Raw genomic sequence first — 18,365 nt, 5'->3', positions numbered from 1 at the left:
AGAATTATTTATTTAACAGAAATACTCGCTTTTTGAACGAAAACCATGTAAAGAAAAAATCACACGGCTTAAAACAACAGAGTCCCTCAAACCCCGTAAAGCCATTTTAAAAGGTATAACAATTATTTATTTAACAGAAATCCTCGCTTTTTGAACGAACACCATGTAAAGAAAAAATCAAACGGCTTAAAACAACAGAGCACCTCAAACCCCGTAAAGCCATTTTAAAAGATATAACAATTATTTATTTAACAGAAATCCTCGCATTCAATTGAACGGAAAAAATATAAGAATTATTTATCTAACAGAAATCCTCGCTTTTTGAACGAACACAATGTAAATAAAAAATCACATGGTTTAAAACAACAGAGTCCCTCCAACCCCGTAAAGCCATTTTAAAAGGTATAACAATTATTTATTTAACAAAAATCCTCGCTTTCAATTGAACGGAAAAAATAAAAGAATTATTTATTTAACAGAAATTCTCGCTTTTTTGAACGAACACCATGTAAAGAAAAAATCACACTGGCTTAAAACAACAGAGTCCCTCAAACCCCGTAAAGCCATTTTAAAAGATATAACAATTATTTATTTAACAGAAATCCTCGATTTTTGAACGAACAACATGTAAAGAAAAAATCACACGGTTTAAAACAACAGAGTCCCTCAAACCCCGTAAAGCCATTTTAAAAGGTATAACAATTATTTATTTAAAAGAAATCCTCGCTTTCAATCGAACGGAAAAAATATAAGAATTATTTATTTAACAGAAATCCTTGCTTTTTGAACGAACACCATGTAAAGAAAAAATACATTTCCGATTCGTCGTTAGGCATTTTTCAAATTTATAACAAATTACCGGAGTTAACAACTCCTTCGGGCCTCCAAAATTGACCCCTCCCCTCTCTGCTCCCAGAAATGTGGGGGGGGGATGAATGGAACCTTAGATCCTATTTTAAATTGACAATACTTATCAAACATCACTTGCGTATTATACAGATCATATATCTCATTACCCCTTTTTAAATGTTAATCAAATAATTCTGATTATAATGTCCGAGTTTTTGTCAGCTTTTCAAAATGTTTGTATTTGGAACTCTGTCAGTTAACACTAGGCTGTAAATTGGGAAATCCTTTCGCAATAACAATAGGCTTAGCAGCGATTAAATCTCATTGTTGGTGACAATTCAATCAGATCAGAGTAGTGAAAATGCAGTACTTTTTCGAACATTGAGTTAGATTCTATTTCATAGACAAAATATTTGAATTCCTTTTATTCGAATCACCTATCAAGTTATCAAAAAATATATGAACTAGAAATCTGGTCTGTAAATTGTGTCAGAAAAACTTGTCCTTAATCAACGTAAAGACCCACAATAGCATAGGAAGGAACGTAAAGTACGCGCTGGTTTTAAAATACAGGTTTATCATAATTACCCCTTTTTTGCAAATGCTAAACAAAAAAAAAACCTGTCTGTACGTCAGAAAAACTTGTCCTTAATCAGCGTCGTAGAAGTATTAGCTATAGGACCGGTATTGCGTAAATCTCTTGGCAAAGGTGTAATGACTTGTAGAAATGTTTACCCATAGGACCGGTATTGCGTAAATCTCTTGGCAAAGGTGTAATGCCCTGTAGAATAGAATACCTACCAGAAAAACCTGTTTGGTACAGGGGCGTCGTAGAATAACATGATATTTCCTATATGTCTGTTAGAATAACATGGTATTTGCTATATGTCTGCTAGAAATGGAATCTCTTAGTCTACTTATATTTTATGAAATTATAGCGTCAAATCACTTTATTGGTTTCATATTCTCCATAAAAGCAAGGTTTCATAGCAACAAAAAAATAACAAATATTCACTATTGAAGTGTACACGATTTCTTAATACCCAATTTGACCAAGTCCACAACGGATTTGACTAAGTCAGTGCCTTATATTTTCCTTACCAAAGCCTATAAGCAAACACCAAATCTAGGTGGCTTTTCCGCTAAAAGAACTATCTATCTATATGGGTAATAGGTAGGCTATGCATGTAGGTATGCATAGTTTTTGTATCCTTTATGGTATGTAGTGTGCATTAATTAAAAAAAAAAATTACCACAAAGCAAGTTTTTCAAAGAAAAATAAAGTACTTCGGTTTTATTAGAAAAGTGATAACTTTCGTTTATAGTTTTTATTAGTCTAACCTGCTTTGTCTTACTGTTGGGGATAGACTTGAAACCGCTAGTTAATTTTTCTTGGGGGAAAGTGTTCTGAATTATTAATTAAGGGAAGGAGGTAAAATAATTATTTTTGGTTCACACATAGCATACGATACGTTTTTTTTTCTTTTTTATGCCTGTCTTCCGACACACATTTTGGCAAGCAAACTATACACATGTACAAAAACGAAAAAAAAAACAAGTAAAGAGCGAAATCCTTAATTCTCTATACAAAATTCGTCGGCAAAATATCAACATTTTGTTGGATAATTAGTAAGTTGCAAAAAAAAAAAAAACTGGTAACATATCTTCCTTTTCAATTTTTGTCGGTCATGTTCTATGGACTTTTTAAGTCTGGCATCTGAATGACTCGAATACCGTTTTGATAGTGATTAAATAAAAAAAGCAAGTTTTTTTAACTGAAAGTCAGGAACGACGTTAAAACTTAAAACGAACAGAAATTATTCCGTATATGAAAGGGGCTGTCCCCTCTTCAATACCTCGCTCTTTACGCTAAAGTTTTTGATTGTTTAAAAAAATAAAGTTGTGTGAAAGATTCAAACTTTAGCGTAAAGAGCGAGGGGTTTAGGAGGGGACAGCCCCTTTCATATACAGAATACTTTCTGTTAGTTTTAAGTTTTAATATGGCTTCTAACTTTCAGTTAAAAAAAACTTGTTTTTTTTAATTTAATTTTTTAAAATTATTGAATCCATGCTTCGTTTGATTTTTGCTGAACATACTTGACGAATTAGAAAAAGATCTGAGGATCGATTTTACTTTTATTTGGTTTAAAGGATTTCTCGCATGCTTTGTAACTTTACTTACGAATGTTTTCATTAGCTATAAATATATGCTACTCGAGAATAAAATTACACATCAAAGATCTCTGGTCACATATTATTAATACGTATATTTGGGGTTTCACCCTCTAGTCAATACCTTGCTCTTTAAGCTAAAGTTCGATTTTTTTTTCCAATTCTTCAAAAATGATCCCTTAATCACAATCAGTTGATCAGTTGAAATCAGTTGGAAAACTTGTTGTTTTTTTACTTAATTTCTGATCTTTTTCTTTAAAAATGATGGGAAATCCGGCGCCCCCTTCATAACAATGTCCCTTCTCCCATAAAAACTTCCTTCATGGAAAGATCCTCCCATATAACCCCCCACCTACCAGAAAAAATCCCCCCTGAAAACGTCTGTATACTTCCCAATAACCAATACTACATTCAGGTTCAGGTTCAGGTTCGTACATTTTTATTAACAAAAAAACAACTCAATGTGACAACAAGTCGCACTAAAGCAAGAAGATGCTTGAAAAAGCGACCGGTTGGATATCATGCATGCCAAATCATCAAACCAATTAAAATGAAAAAAGGGGAAAACAATAATAATATCAGAAAATAATGATAAATATATAATGGCACAAAATATAAAATAAAAATAAAATATCTACAAAAAAAAAAAAAAAAAAAAAAAAAAAAAAAAAAAAGAAGCCTTCTCTCGAACCATTAACACTACCAAATTCCTGAAAAGAAATGATTTTTAATACGGGTTTTAAGTTGCGGCACACTTTCAGCTTGACGAACAGAATCTGGGAACGAATTCCAAACTGACGGGCCCATGTGTCTGGTCACTTGACTCGCTCTGGTTGTGTTCCGTGGCTCAGATGCAAGACTATCCGCACTCCTAGTCAAATAATCGTGATAAAACGAATTAGGCTTAAAAATATTCATAAAAAAATCCGGTGCAAAACCATTCAGACACTGAAATACAAAAACTCCAATTTGATAATCCCTTATTTCACCAACCTTTCAAATTTTAAACTTTCTAAAAAGTGATTCAGTGCTATCAACACCACGATCATACCTTCCAATCAACCTTATAGCCTTATTCTGCAGAACTTGAACTCTTCTAAAATTGCAACTAAAATTACTCGCCCAAATCAAACAACCATAATTTATATAAGGCGCTATTATGGAAAAATACAATAACGGCAGAATTTTCAAAGGTAAAAAATTTTGAAAACGGTTCAAAACTCCAAGGCCTCGCGCCAGCTTGCATGCTATAATGTCGCAGTGTTTTCTCCAACTCAAGTTTCGTTCCAGGATGAATCCCAGATATCGGATCTCTTCAACTTGTGATAGCGGTAGGCCATTGTAAATAATGACACCAGGGAGAGTGGGAGCAGAACCAGTCCTCGTAAACATCATAAAATTAGTTTTTGATGCATTGAAGCTAAGTAGGCTAGCACAAACAAATTCATGTAGGCCATCCAGCGCCTTATTAGCCTTGAACAAGAGCTCTTGCAGCGACTTTGCTGCAATCACTAAAGCCGTGTCGTCAGCAAAAGAAGTAACTGAAGCTCCGGAAATGTAGAATCTCATTGTGTCTACAAATATCAGGTACAGGAGAGGGCCAAGAACTGAGCCCTGTGGAACACCGCACTTAATGGGATACCGCTGAGAAGAATTATTACTCAAAGTCACTCGTAGCTTCCTTTCACTTAAATGCGATTCAAACCAATTAAAACACTACCCTTTATGCCTTAAATAATATACCCTTTCCAATAGAATCTTAAAATCAACAGTGTCGAAAGCTTTTCTAAAATCAATAAAAACGCCCATGCACTGCTCGCCATTCTCAAGTGCTGAGTTGATATTTTCCAGAAGATGCTGGACTGCCTGCGTCGTCGAATGTCCTTTCCGGAAGCCAAATTGACCATCGTGTAAAACACCAATTTTCATCAGATACTCATAAAGCCGGTGATGAACAATCTTTTCATAAACTTTTGAATAAATCGGGAGAATTGATATTGGTCTCCAATTAGATATATCAGTTTTGACTCCACCTTTGTGAAACGGTACAACTTTAGCTATTTTAAGCGCACTCGGAAACATCCCCTTTTCCATAGAAATATTGATAAGTTATACTAGGACAGGAAGCAAATAAACCAGAACCGACTTGAGCGTTCTAAGGTTCATTCCATCAACTCCTGCACTGTTTGACTTAATCGTGCTAACAATTTTGCGTACCTCCTCTTCAGTACAAGGCTGGAAATGCATTTCGAAACCTCTTCCTCGCTCATCAACAAAACTGCTTGATTCGAAAACATGGAAGCTCCTTGCTTCTTCTTGAATCTTGCAGCCAATTTCAGAGAAATATTGTCCAAATGCGTTGCAGATTTCCTCAGTTTCTTCCAAGGTCCTATTATTTAGTACAATTTTTGGCTCCGATGGGTTCATAGGGCCTTTTAGAAGATCATTCACAACTTGCCATGTTGCTTTGGGGTTACCTTTACTTTCTTCAAATACATTTGTAAAATATGCCTTCTTTTTTTCCTTCTTAGGGCATTTGCCCTATTCCTTAGGTCTTTATACATCACATGGAGCTCATTATTCTGCGGATGATTCAGATGCTCCTCACACGCCTGATTTCTCATATTAAACAGATTCAGCAGCTCATTATCACACCATGGTTTTCTTGGTTTATTCTTTCTGGGGTTTGTTTCTTTAAGCGGACACGTCCTATCATAAACATTCGACACTATTTGGTTAAAATTTTCAAATGCTTCCGACGGATGATCTTCATTCAGTACTGTTTCCCAGTTAATAACACTAATTTGTTCTTCAAATTTTTTCAGATTAACTGGCTTCAGTTCACGCATTGGTATTTTATTCTTTCTGCTATGTTTCTTCACTTCAGAATTCAAATGCAATACAACCGGAAGATGGTCGGAGGCTGGGCTTATAACAACAGAGCAGTACGCTTTACTTAGTATCGCTGAAGACACAAACACATTATCGATGATCGTTTCCGAATGATCCGTGATTCTCGTTGGAATGCTTACGGTCGGGTATAAATCATTTGACATCATCAGGCTCAAAAAATTCAAATTTGGTCCACGTACATTTAACAAATCAAAATTAAAGTCTCCCATACATATAAACTCTTGACTAGATCTATTTACCTTTGCAGCAAGACATTCAAATCCTTCAGCAAACTCTTCAAATGATGCACTTGGTGGCTTATATACAACAGTAAAAATACAAGCTCGATTTTCAAACTTAATTTCTATACTAAGGGTTTCTATCTTACCCTCCTTCCAAATGTCCAAATCCTTTCTAATTTTCCAATTCAAATCCTTTCGGACAATGAAAGCCAGGCCTCCACGTCCCATTGACGTTCGACTTCGAGCAATCAGTTCATAACCTGGAAAATTAAAGGACGAAAGAACAGTATCATGACCCAAAAATGTTTCACATAATGCCATTATATGTAAATTAATAGATCGGGAAATAAAATCAAAAATCTCATGGTAAGAAGACGTTAAATGACAATTCCATGTACATGCATGAAATCCAGACCGGCCTAACTCCTCCAAAATTGATAACTGACGATATTTACTATCAAGAGATGGACGAAAACTAATTTGCGACCCATCATTTCCAACATCCGTCAACAAATAATCATTAACATTAAAAGGATTATTTTGCAAATCACTCAATCTTCCACTTAAACTACTACTCATATCAACTTACGCAAAAAAGAATCCTATAATTCATCCCTTGTCCGCGCTCAAACGGGGCGATATTTATGCTCATAAGAAATCAAAAAATAAACAACAAAATAAAAATATAAATAAAGAGTAATATAGAACATCTTGACGAGATAAACACTACCAAACTACTCATAAACAACAAACTAAACGCAATCTGAAAGCGAGTTAATTCGACGAGCAGCTCGCTCACCCGGAAGCATTGCGAGAACCTGGCCACGATCTGACAATACATTTTTCACGCCAAACTTGTCTCTCGCGGCACTCAGGATATCGCGACGGCGCTTGGTTAGAGACTCAGACAAAAAGATTTTCGAACCAGCCAATTTTGATTTACTCGCAAACACTCTACGGGCCGTCTCACAGGTAGAAAATCTCACGAACACTGGTGCAACTTTATCGTTTGCCGACCCTGGGTTATTCAATTTCGACCTGTAAACCATAGCAAAATCACAATCAGAGATACCGGACAGCTCCAGCTTTTGCAAGGCTATATTCAGAATGGTCGACTTCAAGTCAACACCCGGCTGCTGTTTAATACCATGAAAAACTAGAGTTCCAAGCTTTTTTTCTTGCTAATAATCATAAATTTTCAATTATAATTTTGCAATACGGTTCTCTAAATTTTCAATCAGTCCTTTTATATTCTTTACTGATACAAACATTTGCTCTAGCTTCGTATTAAACTCAAGCGACACTGACGAGTATATTTCACTCACGATAGTCTCAACAGAAGTTTTCAGAGTTCGGTCGTTTCCGCATTTATTTTGAACTTGCTTAGTAATCGCGCTCATCATTGATTCTTTTGTCTTAGCGATTTCTTCCTCAGTTGCGACTATTTTAACTAGCAAATCCGCGGTAGATGGTCCAGAAGTAACTGCTCTCAGCGATGCGAAAGTTTTGGAAGCCGTCTTATAAATGTCCGGGTTTTGATTAACCTCTTTAAACGCACTTCCAAGATTTTTATCAGTTTTTGTAGATGCTTCGCGGTAATTGTCCTCAAACGAGATGAGACTATTCTCCGTTAGGCGTGACTCTGTGTGATCTCCATACGCAAAAACTAAGTATTTGAAGATTCCTTTTTTATCCTTTGAAACTTGGATAATTCTTACGGGCCACAGCGGGAATCTTTTGAAATTCGCTAACGCAAGCTGGAACTGTTGAAATTTTGACATTTCTTCGCTACTACGAGAAAAACCAAAATAGAGAAAAAAAATCAACTTATCTTTCAGTGGGCAGGCCCACGGCAGCAGTGGCAATCAGCAATTGACGGCTGGCCCGGTGGTCCGCGGAACCTGCTTTGTTATTCACCACCGTACTCTGGCATCCTTAATCAGCTAATCCAAAGTAATTCGAACGCCACACAGATAATAGGATAATCTGTTGATTGCTACCGTAATATCAGCAATACATGTTAGCATTAGGTAAAGTTCATAACTTTCAGCCCTCTCCTCAGGGACTTCGGGGGACTAAGTCATCCTCAAAGACATAGTTATCATATTTTCGACCATGCTGAACAAAATGGCAATCTCAAAATTTTGATCGGGTGTCTTTTGGAAAAAAATGAGTGTTGGAGGGGGCCTAGTTGCCCTTAATTTTTTTGTCACTTAAAAAGGGCTCTAGAACTTTTAATTTCCATTCCAATGAGCCCTCCCACGGTATTCTAGGACCATTGGGTTGATACGATCACCCCTGGGAAAAAAGAAACAAATAAACACGCATCAGTGATCTTTCTTCTGGCAAAAAATGCAAAATCCCACATTTTTGCAGATAGGAGCTTGAAACCTCTACAGTAGGATTCTCTGCTACGCTGAATATTATGGTGTCATTTTCATTAGGGCCCTGTGACTTTTAGGGGGTCTTTCCCCTTTTTTCTGAATACAGGCAAAATTTTCTCAGTCGTGTAACTTTTGAAAACATAGGACAGCAGCTATTGAAACTATTATCAATGAAACTGGCATAAAAATTCGTCTCTTTTGATCCATCTATTAGTATCAAAATTCTGTTCTTTAGAGTTTCGGTTGCCATTGAGCCGGGTCGTTACCACGAACTGTTTGATTAGAACTTAAAATAGTTGCCTTGTTGCAAATCCTTATTCAGTCTAATCTTTTCTTCTAGGTTTTCCTTGGAATTTGCACGCCGTCAGTTCTTTTGACCCCCGTACCAGCAAAGGATAAAGAAGAGGATAAAGTAGATCCAGAGGAAGACGCTCGATTCTCAAGGGGGGCCTACCCCATTGGAGTAGGAAATTATGCAAACAGCATTTTCAGCCCACACGGTAAACTAATGTTAAAATTGGACTCAAAATTTTTATTTTAGGGGTGGGGTGAACTTATCAAAAGCATTAATATTGCCATCGAAGATACCAATTTACAAATTTAGTTTTTCGATTTCAAGGGATGGTCTTTTCTTTTTTGAATTTAATCGAGTGAGTGGATTGTGTCCTAGTGCGCAGAGGATAAATTAGGGGGTAGTAGCCATCCTCTTAAGCATGGGAGCTTTGTTTGTTTCAGATTTCAGTTCTTGTTACTTTTAATATACAGGTGATTTTTTCTTGATTTAATGTTCATAGCTTTTCGTTTAAATAATATTATATCAATTCTCAAAATTCAATATTTTATTGTGGACCATCTATGATGAAGATTGTGTAGCCTATTATTTTGTGTCACAAATTCCAAGGATTAGATCTTTTCAAAAAAAAACTTTGAATTATCCTATACAAAAATTTCAAAATTTTCATCAGAATAATAAGTCGGATTAAATTTAACGATCTAGTTCAAACTTCTGTCCTTTTTTCGAGTCTTATGTGCTATTAAATAAAAAAAAACATATTTTTTTAACAGAAAGTAAGGAGCGACATTAAAACTTAAAACGAACAGATATTATTCTGAATGTGAAAGGGGCTGTCCCCTCCTCAACGCCTCGCTCTTTACACTAAAGTTTTTATTATTTAAAAACATGTTCGTTATTGTTTTAAAAAATAAAGTTGTGAGTTGTGAGACAGAGTCAAACTTTAGCGTTAACCTCCGTCCTTTTTTCGAGTCTTATGTGCTATATATCTTCACATGAGTATACATTTTATGGACTAAACAGTGGGCACAATTTACGTAAATGTAGCGGGACGTGTGTGTGTGTGTGTATGTGTGTGTATGTGTATGTCTATGTGTATGTGTATGTATGTGTGTATGTGTATGTGTGTGTATGTGTACGTGTATGTGTATGTCTATGTGTATGTGTATGTGTATGTGTATGTGTATATGCATGTGCATGTGTATTTGTATGTGTATGTGTATGTGTGTGTGTGTGTATGTGTATTTGTATGTGTATGTGTATGTGTATGTGTGTGTGTATGTGTATGTGTATGTGTATGTCTATCTGTGTGTGTATGTTTATGTGTATGTGTGTGTGTGCCACATCTTGGGGGGTCACAGTTTTTTCGATGAAAATACCAATAAAAACGCATTTTACAATGAAAATTACATAAAATCGTGTTTTTCAGAATCAAGGGGGAGGGGGAGGCATATGCACCCAGTGGTGGCTCTGGTCTCTTTTGTGCCCAGGGAAAAATCTTGATTGGTGCCCCTTACTCTGTCTCTCACAAAATTTTCAGGCCAAAATAATTTTATTATAAAATTATTTTTATTGTTTTTCATTTTATTCTTATTTTATTATTTAGTTAATAATTTATTAATTATTTGGATTTATTAACTGCACCCTCTGCTCAATTTAAATAAAATTGAAAAAAAATAGAAAGTGATAATAACTGTTAGATTATTTATTTGAAATTTCGCGCCCCTAAAATGCATGTGCCTGGGTAGAGTACTCCCTCTGTCTCCTTCCCCCTTTAAAACTGCCTCTGAATGCACCCCACCCCTTCTAGTTCACGCCCCTGGGGCTAAGCATAGATTTGTTGCGTCTATGATACTAAACCATTAATGTTGGTGTGGCTAGTGCTCAGGAATAAATTTTCGCGGAAGATGTGGTCACGGTTCGTAGACGTGGTCGGAATTCCCTAAAGCAGTAAAAATATTAAATTTACAAAATACATATGGAGTTATAAAACCTAATATTTTTAAGATTCCAAGAGGGGCAAGCCACTCAATTAATGCCTGATTTGGAAACATTCCCATATTTTTGCACATTTACAATTTTTTAGTACCAGAGAAGGATAGACATAGGTGCAAAAAAATTTCTTGAGGGACTAAGGGGTCAAAAACTTTCTTCCCTTCTTTGGGGGAGAGAGATGAATTTTTATCTAGAGCAAAAACAGGCAACTTAATACGAAACTGTCATGAATTTTAGGGCAGATCGTAAAAATTATGATTTTTCAGAGTATTAGCCCCAAGACCCTTTACTCAGGGTAGCCTACAGGCCTCTCCCCAACGCCAGAAGTGTTAAAGCTCAGTTGCTACAAATTAAAATGTGAGAGATATTCATTCGTGGAAGTCTGGATCAAACTCAAGGTAAATACGCAAAATTAGAGGCTTTGGGCCTATGCTCCACACGTAAATATAGTTGTTTTTAGAATTCACCTCAAGTTTTGGTCTGTCAGACAATACACCTGTTTTCTATGCTTCTTAGACCCCCCTCTTTGAAGAAAATATGTGCGTTTGTAAGTTCTAGCCTATTAACCTAGTATGAAATAGAAATATAAAGCAACATCGAACATTTCGAACTTTATAGTTGCAGTAATTTTTTTAGGTAACTACCATCCTCAAGACTTATTGGGTCAGGAATATCCCTCTGCTTACCGAATTACCCCAAAAGTGGACTGTTTCAAATCATATATGGTTGTTTCACTCACGTAAGTAGTTTGTGTTTTTTTTTTGAATATCGTGTTGGGGTTCGGAGAGAGGGATGTTAGAGTCTTTTAGAAATATTATCAAACTGGGACTAAGCTTTGAGAATAGTTTTTTATTAGAAAAATGTCTTATTTTCCGTTTTCATAGGTTTTTTTTTCAAGATAGGGGGGGGGGGGGACAGAAGACTTAGAACTGTCTGTTTCTCTTTATGTCTGTTGTCATACAGGTTCTTTGGCTAGTTAATTGGACTGGGAATTTTAATCAAGCATCATTTGTGCGAAAGTACTAAAGAAATAATGTATACATAAATAACTTTCGGCAATCCAAAAAAAAACACATAAAACAAGTGGTCTCTTAAAAGTTATAGGACAGTCCAAATGATAAAATTTTGGCTAAGGGTTGTACAGTTACCCAGTGATAGGTTACTGAAGGCTGCCTATGATGAGTTACTTCAGCTACATAGGAAAAGAACTTGGCCTTTTAAAGTTAAAGAGGTATTGGATAAGACAGGTTTTTCTTTCGCATGGAATGATGGCCTTGGACCAACTAGTCAACAATTACAGTTGGACAAGTAAATTAAGCGGGTGCTGGAGAACCAGACGATACAGAATGGGGTGTGGAGATTAAGAATTCAGAAGCTTTAAGGTATTATAATGAGGTTAAGATAATTTATGGTCAGGAATTTTACTTTAAGTTAAATTTACCGTCTAGATACCTTACATATTGGATGCAGCTACGATCTAATTGCCTTAGGATTCGTTCAAGATTGAAAGTTTTTGAGAGGAGGAAAAGTGTCCCGGACGGCAAGTTTGCTTGCCCTCTTTGCCAAGAAGAGGAGGAGAATTTGGAGCATTGTCTGAGTCGTTGTCGAGGTCTTTTGGGGGTAAGGGAAAGTTTTATTTGGGATTGATGGAGTGCTGCTTCCTGATGCCTTGAAAAGTACATCGTCACAATTTATTTGTCTAGTGGGAAGATATCTTGATGAGTATCTTGCAAAAAGTAGCGAGTAATTTTTATTTTATTTTTATTTTTTTCTTTATTATTGTGACGAGTGCTGTAATTTGTTAATCTTGTATGTTATTTGTGTACATGGCCACATTTTGGCTTGAAATACACGTTATCTTGTCTTATCTTATATTGCAACACTAAAATAAAATATTTCTTATGTATCCGTTGTTTTCAAGCCAATTAGTCATGTTTAGCCAATTCGCTGTTTTCATTCTAGATACCAATACAATTATGTTAAAAACAAATTTTCGTCTACATCGAACACTGGAACTCGTGAGTAGAAATACGACAAGTATTACATCAAACAGAATAGTTTCCGTGGGTGCAAAAACTACTAAAACTTTTAGTCAAAAATGACTAAAACTTAGCAATATTGAAGTAAAAGTGGTGCAATGTTTTGAATAGCAGAGTTGACTGAAGGCTGACGGAAGTTTAGGCTAACATCATATTTGCAGAAGATGTATTTAGTGAATGGTCGTTAATTTGTCGTGTTCTAAGTGTCATTTGAAGATGAAAATAATCGACCCCAAATTACGAGCCTTGCCTAAGCGACAGTGACGATAAAATTTTGCCTTCTTATTTTACAGAATTAAAAATGGTGAAAAACAGAAAATAATAAGAAATTCAACTAAAACTTTGTTCTTTGGAAATTGTTAAAATGTAAATTAAGGCGTTTTTGGTTAACATTTTGGATTCTTGCTTTGTATTTTGAAAAGAAAATTAAGTTTTGCAATCCCAATTAAAAAAAAAAATTCTCAGTTGGATGATGCAAAGAAATCGAATTTTGGCATAACGTTTGAATAGGTGAGAAGTGAAGTTTATTACCCAGTTTTACTTGGAATGCTACTCATTTTATAATTCTGCATGACCTCGCTTTCCCCCCACCCCTAAATGAAATCCAGCCCCAGGGATGCTTCAGGCGTATGAAGAAAATAACAACCAATATCAACGACAAATTAAAAAAAAGAAAAATACTAGCTGTAATGCGTATAATTTCTTAAAAAAAAGAGCAGCACAAAATGTATACATGCTATTTGCCTTTGCATTTTTCTTAGAATCTGACAATCCAAAGCCTATAACCGAGAGGGCACATGCTTTCAATCAACTGGTGAAATCTCAGAACGCCATGTTTGGTGCATAATTTCTCCACGCTTGGGTCAGCCTCCACGATGCTCGGCAAACTCCCACCACGCTTCCAACGCTCCTCCGGGTTCACATGATTTCTGAAAGCTGGTAACCTTCGTCCATAGCCCGCGATTAAATTATGATTGTAGATTTGACGATCAAAACGAGAATATGGTTGATGGATTGTGAATCAAAATCAAAATCCGTGACCAGATTTTCAATGTGAGGACCCGGATTGTCTGTCGAAAAGGTCTCTAAAATAGGAAGATGCCTCCTGATATTTTTTTTTGTGACGTCTACAAGAACTTTTTTTGTGATGAAAATATGGAGAACAAGTTAAGTATGTTTTCCCCTTGATAGTCTTTTACAATCAGATGCACTCACTAACCACCCTCTAAGATGCGTTACCAAGTTGCACCAATGTTTTTCAAGACAAGAAAAATAACTAAGCAACCAGGTTGATCTGCTTACCCAAAGGAAATAATGCTTAGGAGAAAAGAAATGAATGAATGATTTTATTTAGTGAATAAACCCTTCCAGAATATTTCACTATCTAATTCAAAAGACAGAGCACAAAATATCGAAACCTAAAGAAAATACTAAATCAAACAGCGTGTGATAACGAACTGTAAGTAAGGAACAATGGGGCTCAATAGTAACTGAAACTCGACAAAACGGAATTTTGATATCAATTGAAGCATGAAAAGAATTGGGCTATTATGCTGATTCTAAATGATTCTAAGTTTAATCTTATCCGTCAAAATCTAATAGCCTGATAAAACTTGCCTGATTTTAGAGAAAGGGCACAAACACTCCCTAAAAGTCAAGGAATCTTAATGAAAATCACAACATCAAATTTAGCGTATCAGTGAGCCTTACTGAAGAGGTTTCAAGCTCCCATTTGCAAAAATATGGAATTTTGTATTTTTTGCAACAAAAAAGATCAAGGATACGTGTTTGTTTTTTGTCTTTTTATGTTTTTCCCAAGGGTGATTGTATCGAAAATTAAAATTTTTAGTGCTCGTTTTGAGGGACCAACAAGATTCGAGGGCAAATAGCCCCCATCCCACGTCGCTCGAGCAAAATTTTTAGGTAACCGTTTTGTTCAACATAGTTGAAAGGTCCAGTGACTATGCCTTTGGGTCGACTTGACCCACCCCCCACAAACCCTGGGTTAAGGTCTGTCAGCCATGAATTTAGCCCATTCTTTGCATATAGTATTTTTTATTTGGATAAGTACAGAAGTTTCGTGGGGGGGGGTACTTTTCTGCCTGGGGTATTTTTCACAGGGATAATATTTTGTGGGAAGGGAAGTTTCCGGAAGATGGACTTTCCAGGGGAATTTTAAGCAGGGGAATTTACCAGAATTTCTATAGAAAATTATTTTTATTTGCCCTACATTCTCTTTGCCGGCTCAATTTTATATGTGTATTAAAAAAAAATAGACAAGTTACTTTAACTGAAATAAGGAGCAAAATCAAAATTTAAACTGACACGAAATTAGTCAGTATATTAATTGTGCTTTTCCCTCCTCAACATCTCTCTCGTTACACTAAAGTTTTTTATTGTTTTAAAACATAAAGTTGTTTGACCGAGTAAAATTTTAGCGTAAAGAGCGAGGCGTTTTGGAGGTACAGCCCCTTTCATATACGGAATAATTTCTGTTCGTTTTAAGTTTTAATGTCGCTCCTTACTTTCAGTTTAAAAAACTTGTTTTTTTTTATTTAATTTCTGATCGTTTTTTAGTTAATGCAACTTTTATTTTGGCTAACCGTCATTGAATAAGTAAACAAAATTTGCATAAAAATTTTACTTTTCTTTTGCTAAATGGATTTCTTTACAAATTAACTTACATAACTAACTTCTATAATCGTATATTTTTCTTCTGGCAAAAAATACAAAGTTGCAGATTTTTGCAGATATGAGCTTGAAACCTATTTAATAGGGTTTTCTGATACGCTGAATCTGACGGTGTGATTTTAATTAAAATTCTTTCACTTGTAGGGGTTTTTTCACCCCCCCCCCCTCTTTAAAAAATCGGGTAAATTTTCTCAGGCTCGTAACCTTTGATGAGTAATACTAAACTTAATAAAATTTATATATTTAGAATCAGCATTATAAACACATTCTTTTGATACATTTATCGACATCAAAATTTTTAAAAGTTTTTAAAAGTTTCGATTATTATTGAGCCGTATCGCTTGTTTTTGTATTGTTTTTTTTTTTATTACGTATATGTTATTACGTATATGAAGGGGTTCTCCCCTTAGTCAATACCACGCTCTTTACTTTAAAAGTTAAAAAAAAAATTTGATTCACAAAACGCTGAATAACAAAGGCCGTTTAATTAGAATAGATAGCTCTTTTGAAAGCACTAAAAAAAACTGTAGCGAAAAGAGCGAGGTATTGACTTGGGGGAGAACCCCCTCACATAAGTTATAATTTCTGTTCGTTTTAAAATCTAATGTTGCTTCTTACTTTCAGTTGAAAAAACTTGTTTTTTTTATTTAATTTCTGATCGTTTTTTAAATAATGCTTGGAAATCCGGCGCCCCCTTCCGAGAAATGTCCCTTCCCCCAAAGAACCATCCTCCAAGGAAAGATTCTCCAGAGTAACCCCCTCCTCTAGCCCCCTTCCCCCTCCAGAAAAAAATCCTTCCTGAAAATGTCTGTATACTTCCCAATAACCAATAAATAATGCTGGCAAGTCCGGCGCCCCCTTCATGGCAATTTCCCTTCCCCCATGAAAAATTCCTTCATGGACAGATCCTCCAACATAACCCCCGACCCACCCTTCTCTCCCACTACCAGAAAAAAAAACCTCCTGAAAACTTCTGTATACTTCCCAATGTTAACATTGGGTAAAGTTCATAACTTTTAGCCCTCCCCCTGGGGACTTCGGGGGATTAAGTCATCATAAAAGACATACTTATCATATTTTCGACCATGCTGAACAAAATGGCTATCTCAAAATTTTGATCGTGTGACTTTGGGAAAAAAATAAGCGTGGGAGGGGGCCTAGTTGCCCTCCATTTTTTTTAGTCACTTAAAAAGGGCACTAGAAATTTTAATTTCCGTTCAAAGGAGCCCTCCCACGATATTCTAGGACCACTGGGTCGATACGATCACCCCTGGGAAAAAAAACAAACAAACAAATAAACACGCATCCGTGATCTTTCTTTTGGCAAAAAGTACAAAATTCCACATTTTTGTAGATAGGAGCTTGAAACCTCTACAGTAGGGTTCTCTGATACACTGAATATGATGGTGTGATTTTCATTAAATTTCTATAATTTTTAGGGGGTCTTTCCCCCTTTTTTCGAAAATCAGCCCAAGTTTTTCAGGCGCGTAACTTTTGATGGTTAGCACTAAACTTGATGAAAGTTATATATTTGAAATCAGCATTAAAATATAATTCTTTTGATGTATCTATCGGTATCAAAAACCCGTTTTCTAGAGTTTCGGTTACCATTGAGCCTTTCGCTCCTTACTTTACAGTTCGTTACCACGAACTGTTTGATTAATAAAAAAAAAACTGTCAGAAAAAGATGTTTCAAAAATAAGATAAACTGTAATTTGAAAGTTCACCTCAGGAAATAAAAAAAGATGTAATATTTAAAACTCGAAACGAACATAAATTGCTATTAAAGAAGAAATGAAATCCAACATAAAAAAAAATTAAATGACGATTCCTAGCAAAAAACATACAACAAGGAATGATATAAATGAATAAATAGATCTTAAAGTGACTAATGCTTAGATTGAATATGAAAATCAAGCTTACAACGAAAAAAAATATTTTGTCATTAAAGTATAAATGAAACTTAAAACGAACATAAATTAAATAAACAATCAATGCAAACGAACATACAATATATATTAATGTAAATGAATAACTAAATCTTAAAACGATTGAAACTTAAATTGAATATACAAATCAAGTTTGAATCGAATAAAAATAACTACAAACAAGGGTTTGGGTATCGCCTCACTGCAGAAGCCTAAAACCTGCTGTGTCATTGTCGCCTTACTGAAAACTATATGAGTCTTGAACAGTCTTGGAAAGTATAAACAAAATCAAATTGAATATTAGATATGTAATGATCTTAATTGTTGAAAGATCCATCAGTTCAAGATTTTTTTTCACTGTAATTTTTATTTTTATTTTCAATGCTGTAAGAACTGGAAAAGAATAAATTTGTAATATACGAGTAATTCGTTTTCAGTGAAGCGCCAATGACGCAGGAGGCCTTAGGTTTTTTCAGTTAAAGAAGGGGGCAGTATCCAAATTTTGTTTGTAGTGAAACTGTATTTGTCTTGACCAATCTTGGATAGAACTAATAAATTAAACTGAATATTTGATGTATAATGATATTAATTGCTGAAAGCACATCAGTTCGAAATTTTACATTAATTTTAATATTTATTTTTAATATTAAGTACAAAAGAGAACATTTGTAATATAATTCGTTTTCAGTAAAGCGCCAATTACGCAGTAGGTTTTAGGCTTCTGCAGTGAGGCGATACCCAAACTCTTGTTTGTAGTTATTTTTATTTGATTCAAACTTGATTTGCATATTCAATTTAAGTTTCACTCGTTTTAAGATTTATTTATTCATTTACATTAATATATATTGTGTGTTTGTTTGCATTGATTATTTATTTAATTT

General features: G+C 35.1%; 2 protein-coding genes across 3 annotated transcripts in view; one reads left to right on the top strand and one right to left on the bottom strand.

Moving 5' to 3' along the window:
- LOC148942009 (uncharacterized) overlaps window positions 1-18,365 on the top strand; it is a 90,000-nt gene that overhangs the window by 18,720 nt on the left and 52,915 nt on the right. For both annotated transcript variants that reach the window (XM_089103739.1, XM_089103740.1), the window contains exons 2-3: window positions 8,880-9,039; window positions 11,463-11,565. In XM_089103739.1, coding sequence (XP_088959865.1) covers window positions 8,880-9,039; window positions 11,463-11,565 — 263 coding nt within the window. The remainder of the gene's footprint in view (window positions 1-8,879; window positions 9,040-11,462; window positions 11,566-18,365) is intronic.
- Window positions 1-18,365, bottom strand: part of LOC148942010 (uncharacterized) — a 115,391-nt gene that overhangs the window by 54,296 nt on the left and 42,730 nt on the right. The window lies entirely within an intron of this gene.

Source organism: Artemia sp. Qi Xiang Cuo, chromosome 17 (genome assembly GCF_049724085.1).
Source record: "Artemia sp. Qi Xiang Cuo chromosome 17, ASM4972408v1, whole genome shotgun sequence".
NCBI lineage: Eukaryota > Metazoa > Arthropoda > Branchiopoda > Anostraca > Artemiidae > Artemia > Artemia sp. Qi Xiang Cuo.
The sequence above is the reverse complement of the archived record's forward strand: the minus strand, read 5'-3'. Positions and strand labels throughout refer to the sequence as shown.